Below are 22,407 nucleotides of genomic sequence, written 5' to 3'. Positions count from 1 at the left end.
CGGGAGTCCTGTTGCTACGCTCAACATTTCCATGGAAGAAGGGTTCTTTGAACACAATAACGTTCGTCCATCAGGCGATAACACCCCCCAGACCCGCCAGTCTTTCTTATAAAGATGAAGAAGTGTCTGAGACGTGTCCAGGTCCAGCATCAAGAGTCCCCACGAGCACGCAAGAAGACTTCGACCATCAGGTGAAAATGAGATAGAGTGAATAGCGCCATCCAGGTCGGACGCTGTATAGGACACCTTTGAAATCACATCCATCGACGAAGTACTGCAGACGAGGATGCCGTCGTTTGTGGTGATGGACGCGAACTGGTCTCCGTCGGGCGAAAATGCGACATCCAGAACTGTGGATGGGTGCTGCACAAAGGTCGTCTTGCGGTCACCGAGAATATTAATAACGAAACACAGGTTCGTGTCATGTGTGTCGTCAAGCAACACAGCGAGAGTCGAACCACTGGGAGAGAACTTGACTTTGCGACATGCTCGACGAGGGCCATCGAGAGAGTGAGGATACTCATTTCCTGTTTTGGTGTCGAAGAACATGATGGATCCAAAGTAGCATGCGGAGCCAGCGGCTAGCAATGTGCCGTTGGGGGATAGAGCAATGCATGAGCCGCCGCGGAAGAGGTGCTTGCGGACTTGCTCCCCGGTTTCGGCGTCCCAGGTGCGGATGTAGTCGTCACACATACTGCTGCTGATGATGTGGCGGCCATCCGGGAACCAATGCACACTATCTACCGCAACGTAGCCCGGGGTAATCAGTGGCTGGACCTGTGTTTCCTCTGGGAGCTGCGGGGAGGTACCTTGATCAGCTCGCCGGAACGAGGGTGTCCCATGCAGTCTACACATACCGACGACAAGACAACCCGCTCTGCATCAACACTCCACACATGGACATTATTGGAGTCAGCACATGCGATGCGATCTTTCAACGGCGAACACGCGACTGCACTGATATGTGTCGCTCCCCAGCCCGGCGGCTGCATCAAGGGACCTAGGACCAAGTTCCCTGTAGATGTATCCCAGACACATACGGTGTTTGCGTCAGAGACATCAAGGAGCCACCGCCCATCCCGCGAGAGGCAAAGGGTTCTTGTTTTCCATAGATGGCCCCTGAGTGGACCGCGCAAGACCTCGCCACGGGTGGATTCCCAAAGGAAACTGTGAGGCGCTTTCCCGGCAATCACAGATCCGTCATAAGAACCAACAAGGAGCCAGAGATGATGAGACGGATCAGCTGAGAGGCTGATGCACTCCTGTTGTCTTGTTGCCAAGTCAAAGGAATATATCACCGCGGGATTATGACTTGTATCTCCACTCGCCACGTTGGTAGTGGGGAAGGGAAGGCCGCCGGAAGCAAAAAGGAGCTTTTCATCGTTCAAACTAAATGCGAGTAGACCCAGGAGGCGGAGACTCTCGCTCATCTTCGCCACATGCATAACTAGCTGGCCTGTCTCTGCATCTTGAAGAGCTACGAGCAGGGGTGTCACCACGCCGAGGAGCTTTCCGTTATTAGAGAACCTGACAGAATGCAAACCCACGTCATTCTCGTATTCCGTCTTTGTTACGGTATTCTGCATGACCCCTGATCTGTCCTCCCTTACGTCCCAGACCAACACGGTCGTACCCTCAGTCGTACCGTAGCAGATCGTGGCAAGCTTTCTACTTGTGGGGGAAAATGCAAGGGACATGGGTCGACTAGGTATGTCGATCTTCTGGAGTGCCTGTCCCGTGACGGAATCCCAGAGACGTACTGTGTCATCCAGAGATGCGGTCGCAATGAGGCGGCCGTCAGGGGAGTATTCGATTGCGGTGATATTGTCTGTATGACCCGTGAAAGGTTGGGGAGGGTCATCCGCGTTGACGGCGGTGTGTGCGTCCAATAACATGCTACCACTAGTTGTGGCTCTTCGTTCGAGGTAATGATTGAGACGGATTGAGAGGGCGATCTTGTAGTGGACGGTGGTGGTAGTGGAGCATGGCATCGACGACAAACGCACGTTGGCCAGGAATGCGGGTTTGTGGGTCCAACTTCACGCTAAAAATGTTCGGCGAAAGCCGGGACTGAGCTTGCTCAGAGTTTCATTTCTTGGGGCCGTTTGCAACTGTAGATGCCTCTGACGCTTTGAAGGCCCATAGCAAGGACATAAGTCATCATGCGCTCTTGATTTGTATTTGGCCAACCGAACCCTCACCTGCGTCGGAGTCCGCACGTGGTATGGGGAGTTCCGGAACCGGCCGAAGCGTACAGCAAGGCTTTAGCGCTTTGTGCTCAACCGGTATTTTTCAAGAGTATCGGCTTTCCAAGGTCTCAAGCGCAGGCTTGTCAAGACGAAGGGAGGCCGCCAAAGATGCATGCCTCAGATGATGATATGGTCTTCATATTCACTTTTATGTGAGTGTCGGGAAGTTGTGCATTGACCTTGAACGGTTTCCCTTTTTAACGAACTGCCAGGGGAGCATAATAGCCCGGGAAGATGGATGAACCTGCGCCAAACAAGTATGGCATGGAGACAGAGTGTAGCTACAAAGGAGTCAAAGGGATTCTGAGCGAGTATCCGTCAAGTCGCGACTTCATCGCGAGCCTTTGTAGTTACGCGATGTGTTATTTCATGCTCAGCATACGAAGTCGAAAGTAGATACAACTAGCGAACGGTAATGATGGTTTGGTGATTGGATAATTAAAGATGCATGGAAATAGGGCCGATCGACGTACACAAACCATACGCCTAAGCATCGGTCATTATAGGCACCTGGTGCCTCAGTGACAACGCGGTATACACAAGCAATAGCACAGTATGTCCTTGAGCCCATCACTACTCGGTGTGTTGCTCCTCTGCTCGTCGACGCCCATTTCCGGAGAGTCAGCTCGATGACGAGTCGAAGCTGGAGGCGACGGGCTGCTCGAACTCTCATCGGATTCACCCTCATGACGTGTGCCTCTGCGACGGCTTGGTTCACTCGGTCCCGCGGCCATCACGCGCTAAGCACAAGAAACGCTATCAGAGACGCGACCGGGCGGTGATTCCGTGCTTACCAGATTGGCTCTCCCAACGCTGACAAGCTCGAGCATTCTGGACATGCGGCGATGGCTAGCGTCGGGTTCACTTGAGATTATTGTACCGGGTTTGCGACGCGAGGTGAGACGGGCGATGAACCCGCGGCGGGGCTCCTCGTCGAGCTCATCCGTTGTTCTACTTTTCTTTTGTTGTTCAGATGAGCCTTCTTTGCGTCTAGGAACTGAACTCCGGAAAGCCGCAGGCATCTGTGTCGCCGATTAGTGGGCAGACGGGGAAATCAAGAGCGGAGAACGTACGTTCATGATCGAGTCGTCATCTACATCAGCCAAGCCAAGCCCTTGCCGTGATGGCCCCTGTACAGTGCTACGCAAGTCCTGTACGGGGGTGTACTTGAGATGACCATTTCTGTGCGGCGAGGGGATTGGCTTACCTCAGCCACTTTTGATGGTTCACCACCTGTGATGGATCTTTGTTGTGACGAGCTGTCTCGCTGCAAGAGGAAGGAACGGTAAGTAAGATTCCGACAAGCGAGAAAGGACGGACGCTGACTTTCGGGAGGAGCACATGTCCTGTTGCTGCTTCATAGACCCTCATCGTACCGCCTGTGAAACTAACCGCTATTCTTTCTCCACCAGGCGCAAACGCAATCGCAATGACGGAGGCTCGTTTTTCCTGCGGTTCGACTTGCCAAACTTCCTCATTTGTTGCCGCATTGAGTATATGAAGCGAATCGCGCAACGAGCATAGTAAAGTCCGTCCATCAGGTGAGAATATGGCCTCGTCGAAGTTGCCTTTCGGCTGGGACGGATGGGGAAGTATTTGACTTGTTTCAATGTCCCATATCACCAGGTCTCTCACCCATGACGTGAGAAGTTGTCGACCGTTGGGCGAGAATGACACGGAGTCAGACAGATAAGATGTTTTAGATGACGGGGAGTAAACCGTAGCGACAACATCCATCGACGAGATATCACAAAGAAGGGTGCCATCGCGCGTGGTTGAGTACGCAAAGTGCCTCCCGTCCGGGGAGAATGCAACGTCAGAGACTAGTGAGGGGTTCTTCACGAAAATCGTCTTGCGTTCACCAAGTACATCAAGTATAAAGCACAGGTTCAGGTCGGACGAATTGTCGAGCACGACACCAAGGACCGAGGAGTCTGGAGAGAACTTCACCTTGTGGCATGCGCGAGCGGGGCTGTCGATAGGGTATTTGACGACGTTGCCTGTTTTGACGTCGAGGAACATGACTGAGCTCAAGTAGCATGTTGAGCCAGCGGCCAGCAATGAACCATCTGCAGATAGGGAAATGAGGGAACCTCCACGGAACAAGTACTTTCGGACTTGTTCTCCAGTTTGCGCATCCCACGTGCGGATATAATCGTCGTCTTTGCTACTGGTGATGAACCGTTGTCCGTCAGGGAACCACACTATAGAGTGAACCACGGCTCGCGTGGTCAGCGGTCTCTTCTCTTCCCCTGGGGCTGGCTCCTTTGCAAGCATCGTTAGTGTGGTCAACTTGCCTTAGAGGCCTTGATTAGTTGCACATACCGATGATAGAACAATTTCCTGAGTGTTAGTATTCCATACGTGTATATGGTTGGAGGAACCAGTGCATGCGATACGATCCTTGCCCGGAGAACAGGCAGCTGCTGTAATCCCCGTATCTCCTCTGAAGTTCGACCTCAGGGGGCCTAACACCAGTTTTCCTGTAGATGTATCCCATGCACACATAGGCTTCGTGCCGGAGGTGTGGATGAGCCACTTCCCGTCTTGTGAGAAGCAAGGGTTCGCGGCGCTATCCTCGCTTCCCCTAAGCGAGGCATGCAAGACTTCGCCGCTGTTGCTTTCCCAGACCCGGATTCCATGATGGCCATCTCCAGCTATCATTGACCCGTCATAAGAGGCTGCAAGTGTATGCCGATGATAGGATGGATCGGTGGGTAGGTTGACGTGTGTCTGTTGCCTCGTCGACAAGTCAAAGGAGTAGAGCTGTGGGGGACGATAGAGTAGAGGAGGATCTTCGGGCGGGTCGTAGCAAGCGAATAGGAGTCTTTGGTTACTAGAGGCAAACGCTAACAGAGGGAAGAGCTGATATCCATGCTCCGCTTTGTACGCTTCCAGTACCAGCTGTCCAGTTTCTGTGTCTTGCAGTGCAATGAGCGTCGATGTCATTACAGCGAGGAGCTTGCTGTCGGTCGAAAACCTGACCAAATATGACACCCCCCACTTGCTCTCGTACTCCGTCTTGACCATGGCGTCCTCCAAAACTCCCGAACCATCCTCATCCGTCTCCCATACCATGACATTTGCTAGTGTTCCTTCTGCGCAAATAGTAGCGAGTTGCAGGCCGGAGGGAGAGAAGGCAAGTGAATGTGCTGGCCAGTGGGTCTCGATCATCTGGACTTGTTGGCCCGTATGAGGATCCCAGAGACGCACGCTGGCATCCTCTGATGCAGTTGCGATGAGTCGGCCGTTAGGAGAGTACTCGATAGCAGTGATTTTCCCTGTATGGCCTACGAAAGGCCGGGGCGCGTCATCCATATCGGGCGCCGAGTGTGTGTCTGACGACATGCGGGGAATGGGCTTTTTGTTCGAGTTGACGGTGAAGGTAGACTGGAGGGGCGACCAGGGAGCAGATGAACGTGGTGGTGGGGCATGGCGTCGACAACAGACGCGCGCTGGCTGGAAATGCGGGTTTGTGGGTCCAGCTTCACGCCAAACAGGCTCGGGGAAAATCGGCTCTGAGCTTCCTCGAATTTCACCAGCCCCATTAGTTCTTATAATCGTTCCTAGGACTAATGTCCTGATGATGAGACTCAGTTTGAGAACTGGGTTGGAACTGGAGCAGGAACAGAGTTGAAGCTTGAAGATCTTTCAGTGCGGTGAGCTGGCGGGTGTGGCGGTGCTATCCGAAAGCAACTACCGCCCCTATATATCCCTCACAGCTTTCTTTCCCATTGACGTTCACATCTGGCAGACGTTGAAGAGGATAACGATAAATGGTTGATGTGTGTGTCCTTAGCCTCTTTTATTGCCCCTCAAACCATTGTGCTAATTTGACACATCCTTCGTTCCTCGAAGTTCTACCTTGGCGTCTTTCCTTCAAGCCCGAACCCATCGCTCTAACACCCGTGTGCATTACCGATGAGCAGTCATCGAAACGTCGATGGACTATATTACTTACGCACACCTTGACATGCTCGCTCACTAAACATCCCGTTCCAGCGGATGCTTCGCGGTGTTCGTGAGGCTTGGCTATGGCTAGGAACATGCGACGGGTGCATCAAGACCGCGCACGCAGAGGAGTACTGATGTTCAAGTTTGGGGCGGCTGGTGACGCCCTGGCAAGCACCACGGACGCGTGAACTTGAGCCTTCTACAAAGACTTGAGAAGTAGCTGCTAAGGGTGGATCAAGAGAGAGACGATGAGAGCGTTGTTCATGTTGTGTGTATATCCCCCTTTCATTATATTACCTCCCTTTCCACCGTCCTCATGTCACGTTTCAGCTCTTTTATATGCTTGTAACACCGTTGAAACCTCTGGTCCCTCACCGTCACATCCTCCTTCCACCGAACCCTCTTACGCTTTCGACATGCTCTGCCCTTTCCCGGCGGACCCGCGTACTGCATCTCCCGGTTCAAATTTCGCTCCCAAAGCTGCTGCTGCGGATTGACGTGCTTCCAGCTGCACTCGTCGACGATCGACGGATGATGAGACTGCTGAGGGTGATGGTGATGGTGTAATTATCCGCCCTAACGCGCCTCTCCTTGAAAGCTGAACACGAGCACAGCTCCCCGTTGTCATACAGCCAAGCCATGTCTCCATCTCGGCATATCATAACGCGTTCAAGCAGCCAGCTATCTCTACTCGAAACAGCACAGCTCCCAGGGGCTCAAGCGCTCATGTGCGATTGTATACCCTCATTTCTGTCCCTCCGTTTGTTTTGCCCGAGCTCGAGGACGATACGACGGAGATGATTATAGGGCTATGAGCAGAGCATGGCAACGCCGACGCCCTGCTTCCAATCTGTCGCGCAGTAGCAGATCGGTGATGTGTGTCCCAACAAACCTTGACTACAAGGCGATATTGGATCAGACGTGAGCATGCAAAAACGCGTAGCGTTAGAAGCCTCGTCTGATCGTGGTATCGTGAATAAATGTATGGTAGGTCGCATAACTTCGCCATTCTTGATTGCACCGGGAACTTTAGCTAACGTCGCTCCCTGGTTCATGTTAGCAAATAACCGGTGCCGTCCTACCCTTCTATCTCAAAACAGGGAAGCGTCGTCGAGCGTGCCCTTGTGGGCCGTGACTCGCGGCTCTCTCGATCCTTGGATGCAGACGGATAGAAATTAGCAATATACGAACGATGTTCATCAACCGCGGGGAATACATAGGCAGTAGTAAATAAACGTCCATATCATCACTCGTAGTGCTCCTCCGTTTGTCTTAACTTGCACTGCGGGAATATTCCGCACGGGGACGAGCTCCAACGGAAGGCCACTTCCGCTAAGACGAAGTGAAAGTTCTTCCTGCCTTAGTGACAACGAGGTATACACAAGCAGTAGCACAGTATGTCCTTGAGCCCATCACTTCTCGGCGTGTTGCTCCTCTGCTCGTCGACACCCATTTCGGGAGACTCAGCCCGATGGCGATTCGAAGCTGGAGGCGATGGGCTACTCGAGCTCTCATCGGATTCCGCCTCACGACGTGTGTCTCTGCGACGGCTTGGTTCACTCGGTCCCGCGGCCATCACGCGCTGAGCACAAGAAACACGGTCAGAGCTGCGACGGGGTGGTTATTCCGTGCTTACGAGTTTGGCTCGCCCAACGCTGACAAGCTCGAGCATTCTGGACATGCGGCGATGGCCAGTGTAGGCCTCATCTGAGTTCATCGTGCTGGCTTTGCGACGCGAGGCGAGACGGGCGACGACCCCGCGGCGGGGTTCCGCATCGAACCCATCCTTTGTTTTACTTTTCTTTCGTTGGTTAGATGGGCTCCCTTTGCGTCTAGGAGCTGAACTCCGGGGCACTGTAGGCATCTGTGTCGCTGATCGATGGGCTGGAAAGTCAAGAGCGGAGAACGTACGTTCATGATCGAGTCGTCATCTACATCAGCCAAACTAAGCCCTCGCCGTGACTGCCAATGCCTAGGGCTACGCAAATACTGTACGAGAATATACCTGAGACGACAATACCCATACGACGAAGGGATTGGCCTACCTCAGTCACATTCAGTGGTTCATCACCCGAACCGGATTCTTCTTGTAAAGGGCTATCTCGCTGCAGGAGGAGGGAACAATCAGTAAGATTCCGGCATGCGAGAAGATGGACACCGACTTTTGCAAGGAGCACACGGCCTGTTGCTGCTTCATAAATCCTCATCGTACCACCTCGCTTACCGTCTATTAAACTGACCACTACTCTTTCTCCGCCAGGCGCAAATGCAAACGCAAAGACGGAGACTGATGGTTCTTCCAATTGTACCTTCCAGACTTCCTCAGTCGTTGTCGCGTCGACCATGTGAAGCGAGTGTGAGGAGCGTGATGAACACAGCAAAGTCTGTCCATCAGGTGAAAGTATGGCCACAACGAAGGTACTTTTCGGCTGGAACGGACGAAGAAGCAGCTTGCCCGTTGCAACGTCCCATAGCACAAGGTCTGTCATCCACGATGTGAGAAGTCGTCGGCCATCGGGAGAGAACGACACGGAATCAAATGAATAAGACGTATCGACTGTTGGAGAGTAAACCTTGGAAACAATGTCCATCGAGGTGATATCACAAATAAGGATGCCGTCACGCGTGGTTGAGTACGCAAAGTGCCGCCCGTCCGGGGAGAACGCAACATCAGAGACTAGGGAGGGATTCTTCACGAATCTCGGCTTGCGGTCGCCAGACACATCAAAGACAAAGCACAGGTTCAGATCGAATAGATCATCGAGCACGACGCCAAGCACCGAGGAGTCTGGAGAGAACTTCACCTTGTGGCATGCTCGGGCGGGGCTATTGATAGAGTATTTGACGTCGTTGCCCGTTTTTACGTCGAAGAACATGACTGAGCTCAAGTAACATGTTGAGCCAGCGGCCAGCAATGAACCATCTGCGGATAAGGAAATGAGGGAACCTCCACGGAACAAGTACTTTCGGACTTGTTCTCCATTTTGCGCGTTCCACGTGCGGATATAATCGTCGTCTTTGCTACTGGTGACGAACTGATGTCCGTCAGGAAACCACTCTATAGAGTGAACCATGTGCCGCGTGGTCAGCGGTCGAGTCTCTTCTTTTGTGACTGGCTCCTATGCAAGCATCGTCAGCATCATAACGGTCGACTCGCTTTGGCGGCCTTTGATAGAAAGGTTGCACATACCGATGACAATACAAGCTGTTGAGTGTCAGTGTTCCATACGTGTATACGGTTCGAGGAATCAGCGCGTGCGATGTAATCCTTGCGCAGAGAACAAGCAGCTGCTTTGATCCCTTGATCTCTTCTGGAGTTCGACTTCAGGGGGCCTAGGATAAAATTTCCCGTAGAAATATCCCATGCACACATGGGTGTCGCACTGGAGGTGTGGATGAGCCACTTGCCATCTTGTGAGAAGCAAAAGCTCGCGGCGCTATAGTCGCCTCCCCTGAGTGAAGCGTGCAAGACCTTGCCACTGTTGCTTTCCCAGATCCGGATTCCATGACGGACATCTCCAGCGATCATCGATCCGTCATGAGAGGCTACAAGCGTATGCCGATGATAGGATGGATCGGTGGGTAGGTTGACGTGTGTCTGTTGCCTCGTCGACAAGTCAAAGGAGTAGAGCTGTGGGGGACGATAGAGTAGAGGAGGATCTTCGGGCGGGTCGTAGCAAGCGAATAGGAGTCTTTGGTTACTAGAGGCAAACGCTAACAGAGGGAAGAGCTGATATCCATGCTCCGCTTTGTACGCTTCCAGTATCAGCTGTCCAGTCTCGGTATCTTGCAGTGCAATGAGCGTCGATGTCATTACAGCGAGGAGCTTGCTGTCGGTCGAAAACCTGACTAAGTATGACACCCCCCACTTGCTCTCGTACTCTGTCTTGATCACAGTGTCCTCCAAAACACTTAAACCATCCTCCTTTATCTCCCAGAGCATGACCTTTCCAACGGGTGCGTCCGTCGGAGTGCCTTCTGCGCAGATAGTAGCGAGGTGTAGGCCGGAGGGAGAGAAGGCAAGGGAGTGTGCTGGCCATAGAATCTCAATCATCTGGAGTTGTTGGCCCGTTTGAGGATCCCAGAGACGCACGCTGGCATCCTCTGATGCAGTTGCGATGAGTCGGCCGTCAGGAGAGTACTCGATAGCAGTGATTTTTCCTGTATGCCCTACGAAAGGCCGGGGTGCATCATCCGCATCGGTGGCCGAGGGCGCGTCTGAGGACATGGGGGGAATGGACTTGTCGTTCGAGTTGCAGGTCAAAGCAGACCAAAACAGAGGTCAAGGTGTAGATGGCGATGGTGGTCGTGCATGGCGTCGACGACAGGCGCACGCTGGCTGGAAATGTGCATTTGTGGGTCCAACTTCACGCCGAAACCCCTCGGGGAAAGTCGGCTCCGAACTTTCTTGAAAGTCACTGCTCGCTTCAGTCTTGCATTTCTTCCGAGGGGAAAATCGTTTATGTCATGAGAGGCTACGAGGATGGGACTTTATTTGAGGCCTGAGGAAGGGGCAAACGCCAGGTTGGGTTCTGGGTTCTGGGATGGGGCGGGGCGGGTTGTAGGGTGTGGCAGTGTCATCCAAAACCAGCCAGAGCCCCTATAACCTCACGCTAATCACCTTGCTTTCAAGAGGTCATGTATTCATCGCATGTTATTTTCAGCCTTAAATAGCAGTAAACAGCCCGCCAAGGTTTACTAAAAGCTCACTGGGATAAAAATGCGGCTTGGGGGCCGTCGAAACTCGACAGCGTCGACTCATGGTTCGGGTATGGCTTTTTGCCGTTAAGGCAAGGGTGACATAACCTTGAGTGAGGCGGACATGGTTCATGGGAGGATCGAGGCATATTATATAGAGGGGCGGGAAACAAAATCGTTGAAGCCGGCTTTAACGTCTCTTGGGTTCCAGAAGCCTTAGCAGTGCAACGATGTTTTTAGTACCAGTGATCTCATTTTTGCCGAATGCGATCCAATTGATTCCCCAGTGCATATCATTGATATTGACGGAAACGAGCATATATTCGCTAGCAAAAGTCAAAGAGATTTAAATATTCCTGAACCTCCGTCAAAAAAAGCATAGTCTAGATTTCAGTGGCAACGCGGGATACACAAACAGTAACACAGTACGTCCTTGAGCCCGTCGCTGCTCGGCGTGCTACTCCTCTGCTCGTCAACGCCGGCTTCCGGAGGTTCGATTCGATGACGAGTCGGCGCTGGAGGCGACGGGCTGCTCGAGCTTTCATCAGACTGCTCCTCCCGATGTCTATCTCTGCGACGATCTTGGTCGCTCGGTCCAGCGGCCATCACGCGCTAAAGAAGAAGAAGCATTGTTAAAGACGCGACGTGAGCACAAGACGTCCCCTTACCAGATTGGCCCGTCCAACGCTAACGAGTTCAAGCATGCGTGACATGCGGCGGTGGCCATTGTTTGCCTCATCCGGGGCCGGTACGTCAGACTTGCGATGCGATGTGAAGCGGGCAATCAGTCCACGGCGGGGCTCCTCATTCGAACCGTCCTTGGCTCCGCTTTTCTTGCTTTGAGTAAACGGGTCCTTTGGACGCGCTTGAGAACCTCTGGGAGCAGACCTCCTAACAACTGCAGGCATCTGTGTCGCTGATCAGCTGACACGCGGTGAGACTCAAGGGATGATAACGTACGTTCATGAACGAATCGTCATCCGCATCGGCTAGGCTAAGCCCTCGTCGCGATGGTCCAGGTCCAGGGCGATGCTGATCCTGTACAGAAACATAGTTGAGATACCAACTAACATACAGGAAGTAGATTTAGATTACCCCAGCGACTTTAATGGACTTATCACATGACAAGTCTTCTTCTGATGAGCTATCTCGCTGCGGGGGACATAACCGATTAGGATATAGCTGAGAAACAAAGGAAGGCAGACACTCACTTTCGGGAGGAGCATACGACCCGCTTCCGCTTCGTAGACCCCGAGTTTGCCATCCGAGAAACCAACAGCTATTCTTTCCCCTCCAGGTGAAAACACAAGACATGTGGACTTCTTCTGTTGTTCGACCTGCCACGTCGGATCCCCTGTTGCTGCGTTGAAATTTTGAAGAAGAAAAACATCGTGTGATGCGCACAACGTCTGCCCATCAGGCGAGAATATCCCCAAGACATACTGGTATTCCTTAAACAGATGAAGAAGTGGTTGACACGTGTCCAGATCCAACATCAAGAGTCCCCTCGAGCAGACGAGAAGGCGTCGACCATCGGGTGAAAAGGAGATAGAGTGGATAGCGTCATACCCGTCAGACGCTGCATAGGGAATTTTTGAAACCACGTCCAATGACGAAGCACTACAGACGAGGATGCCATCGTTTATGGTGATGCAAGCAAACTTGTCTCCGTCTGGCGAGAATGCGACATCCAAGACCTTTGATGAGTGCTGCACAAAGACCGTCTTGCGGTCACCGAGAACATTGGTGACGAAACAGAGGTTCAAATTGGATGTGTCATCGAGCAAGACAGCGAGCGTTGAACCAGTGGGCGAAAACTTGACTTTGCGACACGCTCGACGAGGGCCATCGAGAGAATGCGGACGCTCGACACCCGTCTTGGTGTCGAAGAATATGATGGATCCAAAGTAGCATGCGGAGCCAGCGGCTAGCAATGTGCCATTGGGGGACAGAGCAATGCACGAGCCACCACGGAAGAAGTATTCGCGGACTTGTTCTCCCGTCTCAGCGTCCCAGGTGCGAATGCGGTCGTCACTCATGCTGGTACTGATGATGTGGCGCCCGTCCGGGAACCAATGCACGCTATCTACCGCAACGCGGCCTGGTGTAATCAGTGGTTGGACCCGTGTTTCGTCTGGGAGCTGCGGGGAGATACTTTGATCAGCTCGCCGGAACAAGGGTGTTCCATGAAGTCTACACATACCGACGACAAGACAACCCTCTCAGTATCAACACTCCATACATGGACATTATTGTTGTCGGCACATGCGATGCGATCTTTCAATGGTGAACACGCGACTACACTGATATGTGTCGCCCCCCAGCTCGGCGGTTGCATCAAAGGGCCTAGGACCAAGTTCCCTGTAGATGTATCCCAGACACATATGGTGTTCGCGTCTGAGACATCAACGAGCCACCGCCCATCCCGCGAGAAGCAAAGGGTCCTTGTATCCCAGAGATGCCCCCTAAGTGGGCCGCACAAGGCTTTGCCGCCAGTGGCATCCAAAATCTGTGACCCTTGCTGTGACCCTTGGAGTTTATTCTGGGCAATCATGGTCCCATCGTAAGAGCCGACAAGCATCAGGTGATCGTAGAAGGAGTCAAACGCGAGGTTGATGCGTGTTTGCTGCCTTGTCGCTAAGTCGAAGGAGTATACTGTCGGGGGAGTTGAATAGGCAGTCTTGGTGTGGACAGGGCGGGGAAGGTCACGGCAAGCAAATAGCACGCTCCGATCGTTCGAAGCAAATCCCAGCAAGCTTATCAGCTGGTGGAGCTCTGGGTCCATCTCGGCCACATTCATGACTAGCTGACCTGTTTCTGTATCTTGCAGGACGATGAGGAGAGATGTCATCACGGCGAGGAGCTTGCCATCGTTTGAGAACCTGACAGAACATGAGCCTATGTAGGTTCTGTATTTGGTCGTTATTATGGTGTCCTGAAAGACCCCTGATCTATCCTCTTTCACCTTCCAGACGCGGACGCATCCGTCTGAACATATCGTGGCCAGCTGTCCACTGGAGGGGGAGAATGCAAGGGAATCGGGTCGACCAGGTATGTCGATCCTCTGGAGTGCCTGTCCCGTCACGGGACCCCAGAGACGCACCGTGTTATCCAGAGATGCGGTCGCAATGAGGCGGCCGTCAGGGGAGTATTCGATTGCGGTGATATGGTCTGTATGACCCGTGAAAGGTCGGGGAGGGTCATCCACGTTGATGGCTGCCTGTGGATCCAATGCCATGCTAACGCTGGGATATTCGTTCGAGATGAAGGACAAAGCTAGTTGAGAGAGCGATGTGGACGTGGACGGTGGTGATGGTGGTGCATGGTATCGACGACAGGCGCGCGTTGGCCAGGAATGTGGGTTTGTGGGTCCAACTTCACGCTAAAACTGCTCGGCGAAAGTCGGGGCTGAACTTGTCTAGACTTCTTAGGCCATTCTCACTTGAAGATGCTTTGAAGGAAAGCATTGAGAATATGAGCCTTTACGGGAGTTAGAAAGTCAATTGGGTGAACTCTTGACTTAGATTTGGTCTACCAACCTCTCATTGAAAAGTTACGCTGGCCGGAGTTCAAATACTAAGTCGCACTCCACGTGGTGGGGGAGTTCCGAAACGGGCCGAAGCGTAGCAGTACAGGAAGGCATGGGTGACCGACTTTGTCGTTGACTTTCTAAGCAAGCGCAGGCTTGTCAAGATGAAGAAAAGCCTTTCAAGCTAAATGCCTTGGATATATACGTATTTGGCGAATTGTAACTACCAAGCTTGGACGCATTCGACTGAGGATAATGCTGCGAAGGGCAGAGCGACGCATCGTACAATTGCAAGAGGTAGTATGCGCATTCGTATCATTTCTTCACTCGATGCTCAACAACCGTTCGTCGCTTCTGCCCTCCTCGACATGTAGGTCCCGCCGTCTTACCGCCAAATCGCCTCTGAAACGCCATACTCGGAGGCTCAGTCAGACCATTCAAGCTCTTCCGGTATCCTGAAGAACATTACTACAGCCTCAACGGCTCTCAAACTCCCGCGCGACGGCAACTCGAGCGAGGGCGGGACAGGAATCCATGAGCAAGCAGTCATCTGAATACACTGGGGCACGAGCAGCAGGTAGTAGATCGCGCCCGGCTGGAGGTAGTGTCGGAGTACAGGAGCGTCAACGTGAACGTGATATGTGCGATGTGCTCCGCGATCTCAGCTCGCCGATAAGATCTGATGGTGGACGTTATTAACTACAGAACACAGAAAACGGCAAAAGGTGTACCTCGGCCCTGCGAACAGGTCTGCGTCGCTTAGTGAGGCTCTGATGAACGAATGCACGCCCCTGAGTGACGCAGGGAGTATCGCAGGCGGTCCGTTGGCGTTTTCTCTCCCGAATGTAGAGTGCTGCTCAGCAGTCACGTTGTCCGTAACGACTATACAAAGGCTGATGGAGTGAGAGTGACGGAAGTCAGGGGAACGAGGTCCAGGTGCTCTTCAGGAACAGCAGGATAGTTGCGGGGTTACGTAGATGAAGCTGCCTCACTCTTATCGTGCAGAGAAAGTGCTGCTGGCAACAAGTCCATAGAGTTTGGGGTGATGATCCTCGGATTATGTCGAATGTGGGAGGTGAGCGGACTTTGGAGCGCAATATGTATTATTTCGTGTTCAATCGTAAGAAGTTGAAAATTGGAGACGATAAATGAGCGATGATAACGACTTGGAAGGCTATTGAATAAGTTTATGATGAATTAGACATCGGAGCGATGGAGATACACACAGTACAAGCCTAGGCATTGGTTATCACAGGTGCCTTCCCAACCCACTCTCCATGCTCCAGCTCGTGGATCACGAACGAAGCGTATGCTGCCCTGTTGAGATAAAACCCTCCCTTCACGTCCCCAACATACCCCACATACCACTCCTTCCCAGGCCCATCCTTGAGCAGAGGCACCCTCGGCAGCGTCCACTGCAGCCCTGCCGCCTCGCCCTCCTCCCGCACCACGCGCCCGACAGCACGGATGTCCGCGTACGTCGTCGGCGACGTGAACCGCATGACGCCCACTGCGAGCGTGTTCGTCAGCGCTGGCTTGTCGAGCGGGTCGTCGATGGTGGGTGTGCCGAGCGCGATGAGCCGACGCACGCCGGCGTCTTTCATGAGCCGGATGAGGAGCGAGTGCGCGTGACCGAGGGGCTCGCCTGCCGGGTGCGGGTTGAGCATGTTAGTGCGCGGGCCGAGGGCGCTGAGGACGGCATCGACGGGGGTAGGTGGCTGGGTTTGATCTTGGTTGGAGTTGTCTTGTGCGCCGATAGATCCGGAGAGGGCGCGAGAAAGCGCGGATGCGTCGTCGAGCGTGCCCTTGTGCACCGTGACTTGCGGATGAGACGCGAGGTCCGCGGGGAGCTTCTCGGGCGATCGAACGTACACGACGACGCTGTGCGAAGCGGCAAGGGCCTCGCGGACGAAGAGGGTGCCGCAGCGTCCGGTTGCTCCGAGAATGAGGACTCGCATGATGCTGTTACTGTCACAGTCGTACGTCTTGATGTAGCCCGAGGGTTACTACGAGAGAGTGGAGGCTGAGGTTTGTCAGGCTATATATCGCGCACAGCACAGGACCAGGCTTACCACTGGTCTCACTAGTGAGACCCTCCTCGAGGAAGACGATGTTGCGAGTCCATAGCCCAAGTCTTCATTGACATTTGTACTTCTTCAGCCCTGCCATATGGAGAGGGTCGATATGGTTTGCCGTGAGCGAGAACATGAGATCGACGAGTAGAGTGTCATTCGCTCAAGTTTCTCGGTGGGTGGACAGCGATGGTGGCAAGGAAAGGGGGCCGTCCGAGGCGCGTCCTAACCGAATCGGTCGAGGACGCGGAGGATTTCGTCGCTGGTTTAGGTTATCACGCTGACCTATGCAATTGTCCAACATATTGTTCAAGTCAGCCAGTTTGTACTAACATAGACACTAGGCAGTTAGAATCAACCCAAATTCCAGAATCGAGTATGACACGGGAGACTATGCCGACTCTGAGCTCAGTACTGTTCTGGAGCACTTACTCCTGTTGAATCTTGGTTACATCCTTGTGAACCGAATCACCATCGCGTACTCGATTTAAACTGGTGGTTCATTCGACAAAGACAAGTACTAGTCGATTGACTCGGGCTTCCCCCATAATTATCTCAAACTAATATCCGCTAGGTGTCTCATCGACGCACAAACGAACAGCGGTGGTACACGACATCCATCACAAGCATGATGATCATTCTCCACCTCTCAAGAGAAGTCCCGTGGGCATTTACGACATTACTCCCTCGTAGTATATCGCTGTCCCTTTGGAACTTTACCGGCAACTAACTCATTTGCACCGCAAAAAGGATGGCGCTTTGGCCGTGGGGTCAGTGGCAAGTTAACGGTAACCATAAGATCGCAAAGGAAAGGATGCTGTAGAGTGAGGCTATGCGTCGAAGTTCAACCCACCCGGGCCGTCGCTTCGTACTTAAACGCAGAGATCACCGCCAGCCGTGAAGGAGTCATTTCTTCCCCACATCACGCCTTCCGTAAGGTCGTGAGTAATGGCAGATAATCATGTTCTTAACAGTGTCTCCTTATCTTCTGAGGTGGACGATACTGGGAAAGAGGTAAGCCCGCATTTGTCATTCTTCCAAGTGCTCCTCGAGTGCTGCTGCCTCTGATTCTAACGCCTCGCAAGCAAGGCACCACCGCCCTACAGACAGATCGGTGCATCCAAACCTCCTGTCAATCTCGAGAAATATGTGGTCTCGGGCACCACATTCTCTCGCCCGACTAACTACCTGTATCGCACGGATAGGACGCTGACAGGAGCATTCGCAATCGACCCTGGAATGGACGTGCCCCGTGCACTTCTCCCTCCCCTTGAGCCGTGCGAGAAAGAGGACGAACGGCGAAACCTACGGCTTACTTCGAAGGGTGGCTACATCGACGTGAGCCTGCTCCTTCTCGCGTCCAGTGGACCAGAACACCAGTTGTCGGTCAGCGGCACCAACAAGGGAGAGAACCGATCTGAATCGCAGACATCAGCTGGGATATCGCAGCATGACCGACGGGCTCGGATCCTCCTCACGTCGGACCAAGGCAGCACCACCGTGCGGATGGTACGTGTCCCTGGTCAGAAGTTGCTGTGCTTTACCCAACAACGCGACACCTCGAACTGAACGAAATGAACATAGCACACAGCCGAGAATGCGGGCCCTTACCTACTCGAAGTCGTCGTTGCCAAAGGTTACGCAACGGTCATACTCCCGCGCACGTTTCGCGGCCTTCTAAGGTTGGGTGCCACGTACGGGAGATCCGTCACGCTGAGCAAAGACCTAAGCGACCAGTGCACGCCCCTTAGCGACATCGGAAACTACCGTAGATGGTTCGTAGGTGATTTGACGGAAGCTGGATCCTTCGTTGGGGGTGGCGGACCGAGCGAACCGAAATGGCAAGGGACTGAGGTAAAGGTCATGGGCCATGGTGCGTCCATCGACGTGAAGTACGCGGATAGGGAGGGTGGGTCAGGGCTATGGGCGAAGCTCATGGGGCGATAAGAGTTTTGGAAAAGTCGGATTCTAGATATCCGGACAGCGTGACACTGGCAAAAAGCAGAGCGGCAGTCGAGTCATTGGCAGAATCCAAATGTAGAATAAACGTGTCGATGTCAATGCATACACGGAACATATACATCGTAGACGGGTAACCATGGTCAAGCTTAAGTGCGATACAAGAAACAGTGCGGTGACTTCACCTCGTCTTTGCGTCCAACCGCCCGGCATAATCTGTCCAGTCCCCGGGTCTGCTCTCTCCATACTCCTGCTGCAACCTCTAGCCTACTTCTTGCTAGCCTCGATAGCGTCTCCGTTCTTGCACGCGATGATCTTTATTCGCTCAGCGGTGACCTGCTCGTTCCCTTCCATCTTGAACGTCGGGTTCTTGATGATAAACGTCCACACATCGTCGCACAGGCGGTAGGTGCGGAGGTGGCCCTGTAGTGCGCGGCGTCACCACATCATGCATGGAGTGCGCACAAGAATGATGGACGGCGACGGATGCAAACGTATAGCTGCCGAGTGGCGAGTCAAACGCGCGAATAAGCGAGAGTACAGACCTTGAGCGAGGTCTTGGTCTTGACCTGCTTGACCATCGTGTCCGCGAGGGACTTGTCGAACTGCTGTAGGACCTTCATGGCCAGCTGAGGGGTGATGGCGCCGCTGGTGATCAGCTCATCCAGGGAGTCCGTGAGAGCCATTCCGATCCTTGAAATCACCAATCAAAAGAAAACGAAGTAGGAGAGGAGAGGAGTGCAATGGGGTGGATGACACGGTTCTTCGGTCAACTTTCATGGCCTCGCTCGATCAAACTAACGGTGTACGCACGAAGACCCCCGGTAGAACTCGTAGTAAGCTGAAGCCATGGCTCAAGGAAGTAGAATTCAAGGCGAGGAAAACGTTGTTGGGGTTGTAAACGAAGTTGGCCAATGGCGACTGGTTGGCGCGTAAAGCAGCGCGGCCACTGTCTGACCAAGGATCCGGGTGACGTGATGCTCGGTGACCATAGAAAGTGACACTTCGGTCACGTCACGTCCTCCCCTCTTTCCTCACGCGCACTGACGACGAATGTCAAGACTCGACGAGCATGTCCCAGCAAAAGGCCATTGCTCTTAGGGGGCGGTTAAATGCGAGCACATCAAGGCTTCACTTATGTTCAAACGTTTACACCCGATGTGACTATGTCGCTATATTTATGGATTCTCAATGATAAAACTTTATGCAAGTACCCCAAACACGCAATTCTAGGCACCTCTTCCCCTCTACCAAGACGACTTTATTGCCGACCACATGGAATCACTGAGCGTCGAAGCGTACGAGCTTTGGTCTAAACCAAGGGGGAAGCCAACAGACTTTCCGGGCCCCGACTCACAGCCACCCACTTCGGTCTATGGTAACATTCGACAACGAACGAATGTCGTACTGGAAGTCCTCTCCGACTCCATGCTCCAGTTTCTCTTGCTTGTATTGCACCCCTGCAACATCAGGTGCCGCCGACACTTTGAGGGTCAGAGCGATGGTGGGCCTAATTTCTAAGGTGATAATAGCCGAAGAACGAGCTGTCGTGGAACACATATATGCGCTCGAAACTCGGGGAGACGTACATCTTGTCCAACAACAGCGGGGATCTCAGTTGGTACTGATCTTGCAGGTGCATTGGGGTCGGATGACGGACAGTGCTAGGGTGGCTGGCGAAGGGTTGAGATTCCTTCCATTCGCCGAGGAAGATCATCGTCTTGAGGAAGTTTGGGCGATATAAGAAACGAAGGGTGGATTTGGACGGGAGCGAGAGATAAATGTTGGATGCGTCTCCGCCCAGCGCTGGAAGCAAATCCAGGCTGTGACCAGCGTTGATGTCCCAAACGACCACTTGTGATCTCGCACGACTCTCTTGTATCCAGGCTATTCGCAACTCGTCGTCCGAGAAAGTCACTGTCTCCGCGTTCAGGTCTTCGGCGGGAATACGGGCCACAGCAGTTCCCGTCCTTATCCTCTAAAGCTCGACTTGTTCTGTGTTGGCTATGACGAAGTACTCAGACCGCGGAGATAAAGCTCGATAGCGAGGTGCACTGCGTTCGTCAAGTCGCTCCTTGGACTGAGAATAGACCTCGGAGATAAAGCTTGGGTCAGCAGTCTGGATGAGATGAATGCGATCCATATCCATGTCTTGATGGGAGTATACATCCATGCGTTGCGCGATTACGAAACAAATTTGAAGCTGAGATAGCCCAATTTGAGTGATAAGTCGGGCATTGGTGTGCGGCTCCTCTCCGAATGTTTTAATGGTACCAGTCGAGCCAGGCCTGTAAGCCGCCCATGGCTGATGTACCTCCAAAATCGCAGCATGATACATTGATTGGCTAGATGAGGGCAAGAGCTCCATGCGCAGACCGTCGCTGTGGGGGTCGTGCACACTGAGAGACAGCATGTCGAGAACGTTGATGTGACGTCGCGTCTCGTTATCAACCTGAGTACACATCAAGGGCCTCTTCGATTGCGCCGCTCCGATCCACAAGCCGAGCTCTCCGTGGCGCGAAAAGACCGTATCCGCAACCTTCATGATGACCATCCTTCGATTGAAGACGAAGGGGCGGATACCCGATGCGGGAGATTCGAGGTCAACAGAGGTCAGAAGCGGTGACAAAGGTGTGGATCGATATACAGAAAGAGAGGCAGGGTGTGGGTCAATGTGTATGGTGCCTTTATCATCGGCGTCGAAGAAATGCCAAAAGCGAGGTAGAAAGTCGTGGTGGATGGTCCGCATGATTGATCCCTTCTCCGAGTCTAGGAAGTATGCACCGCTCGAAGTTGTAGTCAAGATCTGATCATCGTGGTGAGAGTACACGCTGCCAAATTAAGTAACCGGAATTGGTAGCCCCTATTCTGTCCCATCGGCCAACAAAACATACATACAACTAGTTACAGAGCACCAGTGCTCACGAAACTTTATAGTGGCAATCTTATAGATGTTAATGGCTCCCAAATAGAATTTTAGGAAAAAATATCAAGTAGAAATACATCAATTGCTGCGACAATTTCAAAGTATGCAGATATGGGTTGTATAACTTGCATCTGAGCTGTGGAATATTTGTGAGGATAAACTGTATTATTCAAGTGCACAAATTAGTTTAACTGATCATGTAGAGTACATCTGTAAACTATCAGTCCATCAGAATATGTTCTTACAGTATTGATAGCATTGGAATTTTGCAGCATGTTCTTCAGCTACACTATGAGGATAAACATAAAGTGTCCACACATTTTATCGGGGTTAAGTAAGGCATCTTGGGAGTTCAGCTGAAGGGATTTATCATCTATACCATTGCTAGATGTATTAAGATGTGATTGAGACTGACACAAAAGTGAAAACAGGCTAATGTGTCATATAATGCATGCTATGATATTACTTGTCAAGTTTTCCATGCTAATCATTCCGTAAGAGCATATTCTGGTGGACTGATAGTTTACAGATGTACTATACATGATCAGTTAAACTAATTTGTGCACTTGAATAATACAGTTTATCCTCACAAATATTCCACAGCTCAGATGCAAGTTATACAACCCATATCTGCATACTTTGAAATTGTCGCAGCAATTGATGTATTTCTACTTGATATTTTTTCCTAAAATTCTATTTGGGAGCCATTAACATCTATAAGATTGCCACTATAAAGTTTCGTGAGCACTGGTGCTCTGTAACTAGTTGTATGTATGTTTTGTTGGCCGATGGGACAGAATAGGGGCTACCAATTCCGGTTACTTAATTTGGCAGCGTGTACAAGTAAGACGGGCGTTATTGCGCGAGAATGAAACTGCACTGGTTTGGGGGCGTTGGATTATCCACGGTAGATCGGGAGTACGAATGTGTATCTTCCTAATTTCAGCTGGCATAAAGAAGCTGACCTTCGTCTGCAGATCAATATACTGCCAGCAGTCTTCTGTTTCACCGCAAAATGCG

The 22,407-nt window shown here is 52.4% G+C and overlaps 4 protein-coding genes across 4 annotated transcripts; all 4 read right to left on the bottom strand.

The window, feature by feature from the left end:
• Positions 1-180: 180 nt before the first annotated feature.
• CONPUDRAFT_16281 (tricorn protease domain 2-containing protein) lies at positions 181-14,082 on the bottom strand (the record flags this gene model as incomplete). Its single annotated transcript, XM_007774152.1, has 7 exons — positions 181-378; positions 1,590-1,828; positions 4,343-4,493; positions 4,587-4,855; positions 5,303-5,539; positions 10,122-10,373; positions 13,950-14,082. Coding segments are annotated over 7 exons (1,479 nt in total), but the record flags the coding sequence as incomplete, so codon positions are not given.
• Positions 14,083-15,521: 1,439 nt separating this feature from the next.
• On the bottom strand, positions 15,522-16,690 carry CONPUDRAFT_168283 (oxidoreductase). The gene is made up of 2 exons (XM_007774534.1): positions 16,503-16,690; positions 15,522-16,453 (listed from the first exon to the last, which is right to left on the bottom strand). The coding sequence occupies exon 2, from the start codon at positions 16,386-16,388 to the stop codon at positions 15,666-15,668; it is 723 nt and encodes a 240-aa protein (XP_007772724.1). The 5' UTR covers positions 16,389-16,453; positions 16,503-16,690; the 3' UTR covers positions 15,522-15,665.
• A 1,007-nt stretch (positions 16,691-17,697) lies between these two features.
• Positions 17,698-19,400, bottom strand: CONPUDRAFT_109880 (transcription initiation factor IIA gamma subunit). Its single transcript, XM_007774533.1, has 4 exons — positions 19,275-19,400; positions 19,007-19,154; positions 18,087-18,884; positions 17,698-18,011 (listed from the first exon to the last, which is right to left on the bottom strand). Exons 1-3 carry the CDS (start codon positions 19,310-19,312, stop codon positions 18,729-18,731), a joined length of 342 nt encoding a protein of 113 aa, XP_007772723.1. The 5' UTR covers positions 19,313-19,400; the 3' UTR covers positions 17,698-18,011; positions 18,087-18,728.
• Positions 19,401-20,195: 795 nt separating this feature from the next.
• Positions 20,196-21,210, bottom strand: CONPUDRAFT_168280 (uncharacterized protein; the record flags this gene model as incomplete). The annotated part of the gene is made up of 1 exon (XM_007774532.1): positions 20,196-21,210. One exon carries the CDS (start codon positions 21,208-21,210, stop codon positions 20,440-20,442), a length of 771 nt encoding a protein of 256 aa, XP_007772722.1. The 3' UTR covers positions 20,196-20,439.
• Positions 21,211-22,407: the final 1,197 nt, after the last annotated feature.

This window comes from Coniophora puteana, assembly GCF_000271625.1.
Source record: "Coniophora puteana RWD-64-598 SS2 unplaced genomic scaffold CONPUscaffold_12, whole genome shotgun sequence".
In the NCBI taxonomy this organism is placed as follows: Eukaryota; Fungi; Basidiomycota; class Agaricomycetes; order Boletales; family Coniophoraceae; genus Coniophora; species Coniophora puteana.
The sequence above is the reverse complement of the archived record's forward strand: the minus strand, read 5'-3'. Positions and strand labels throughout refer to the sequence as shown.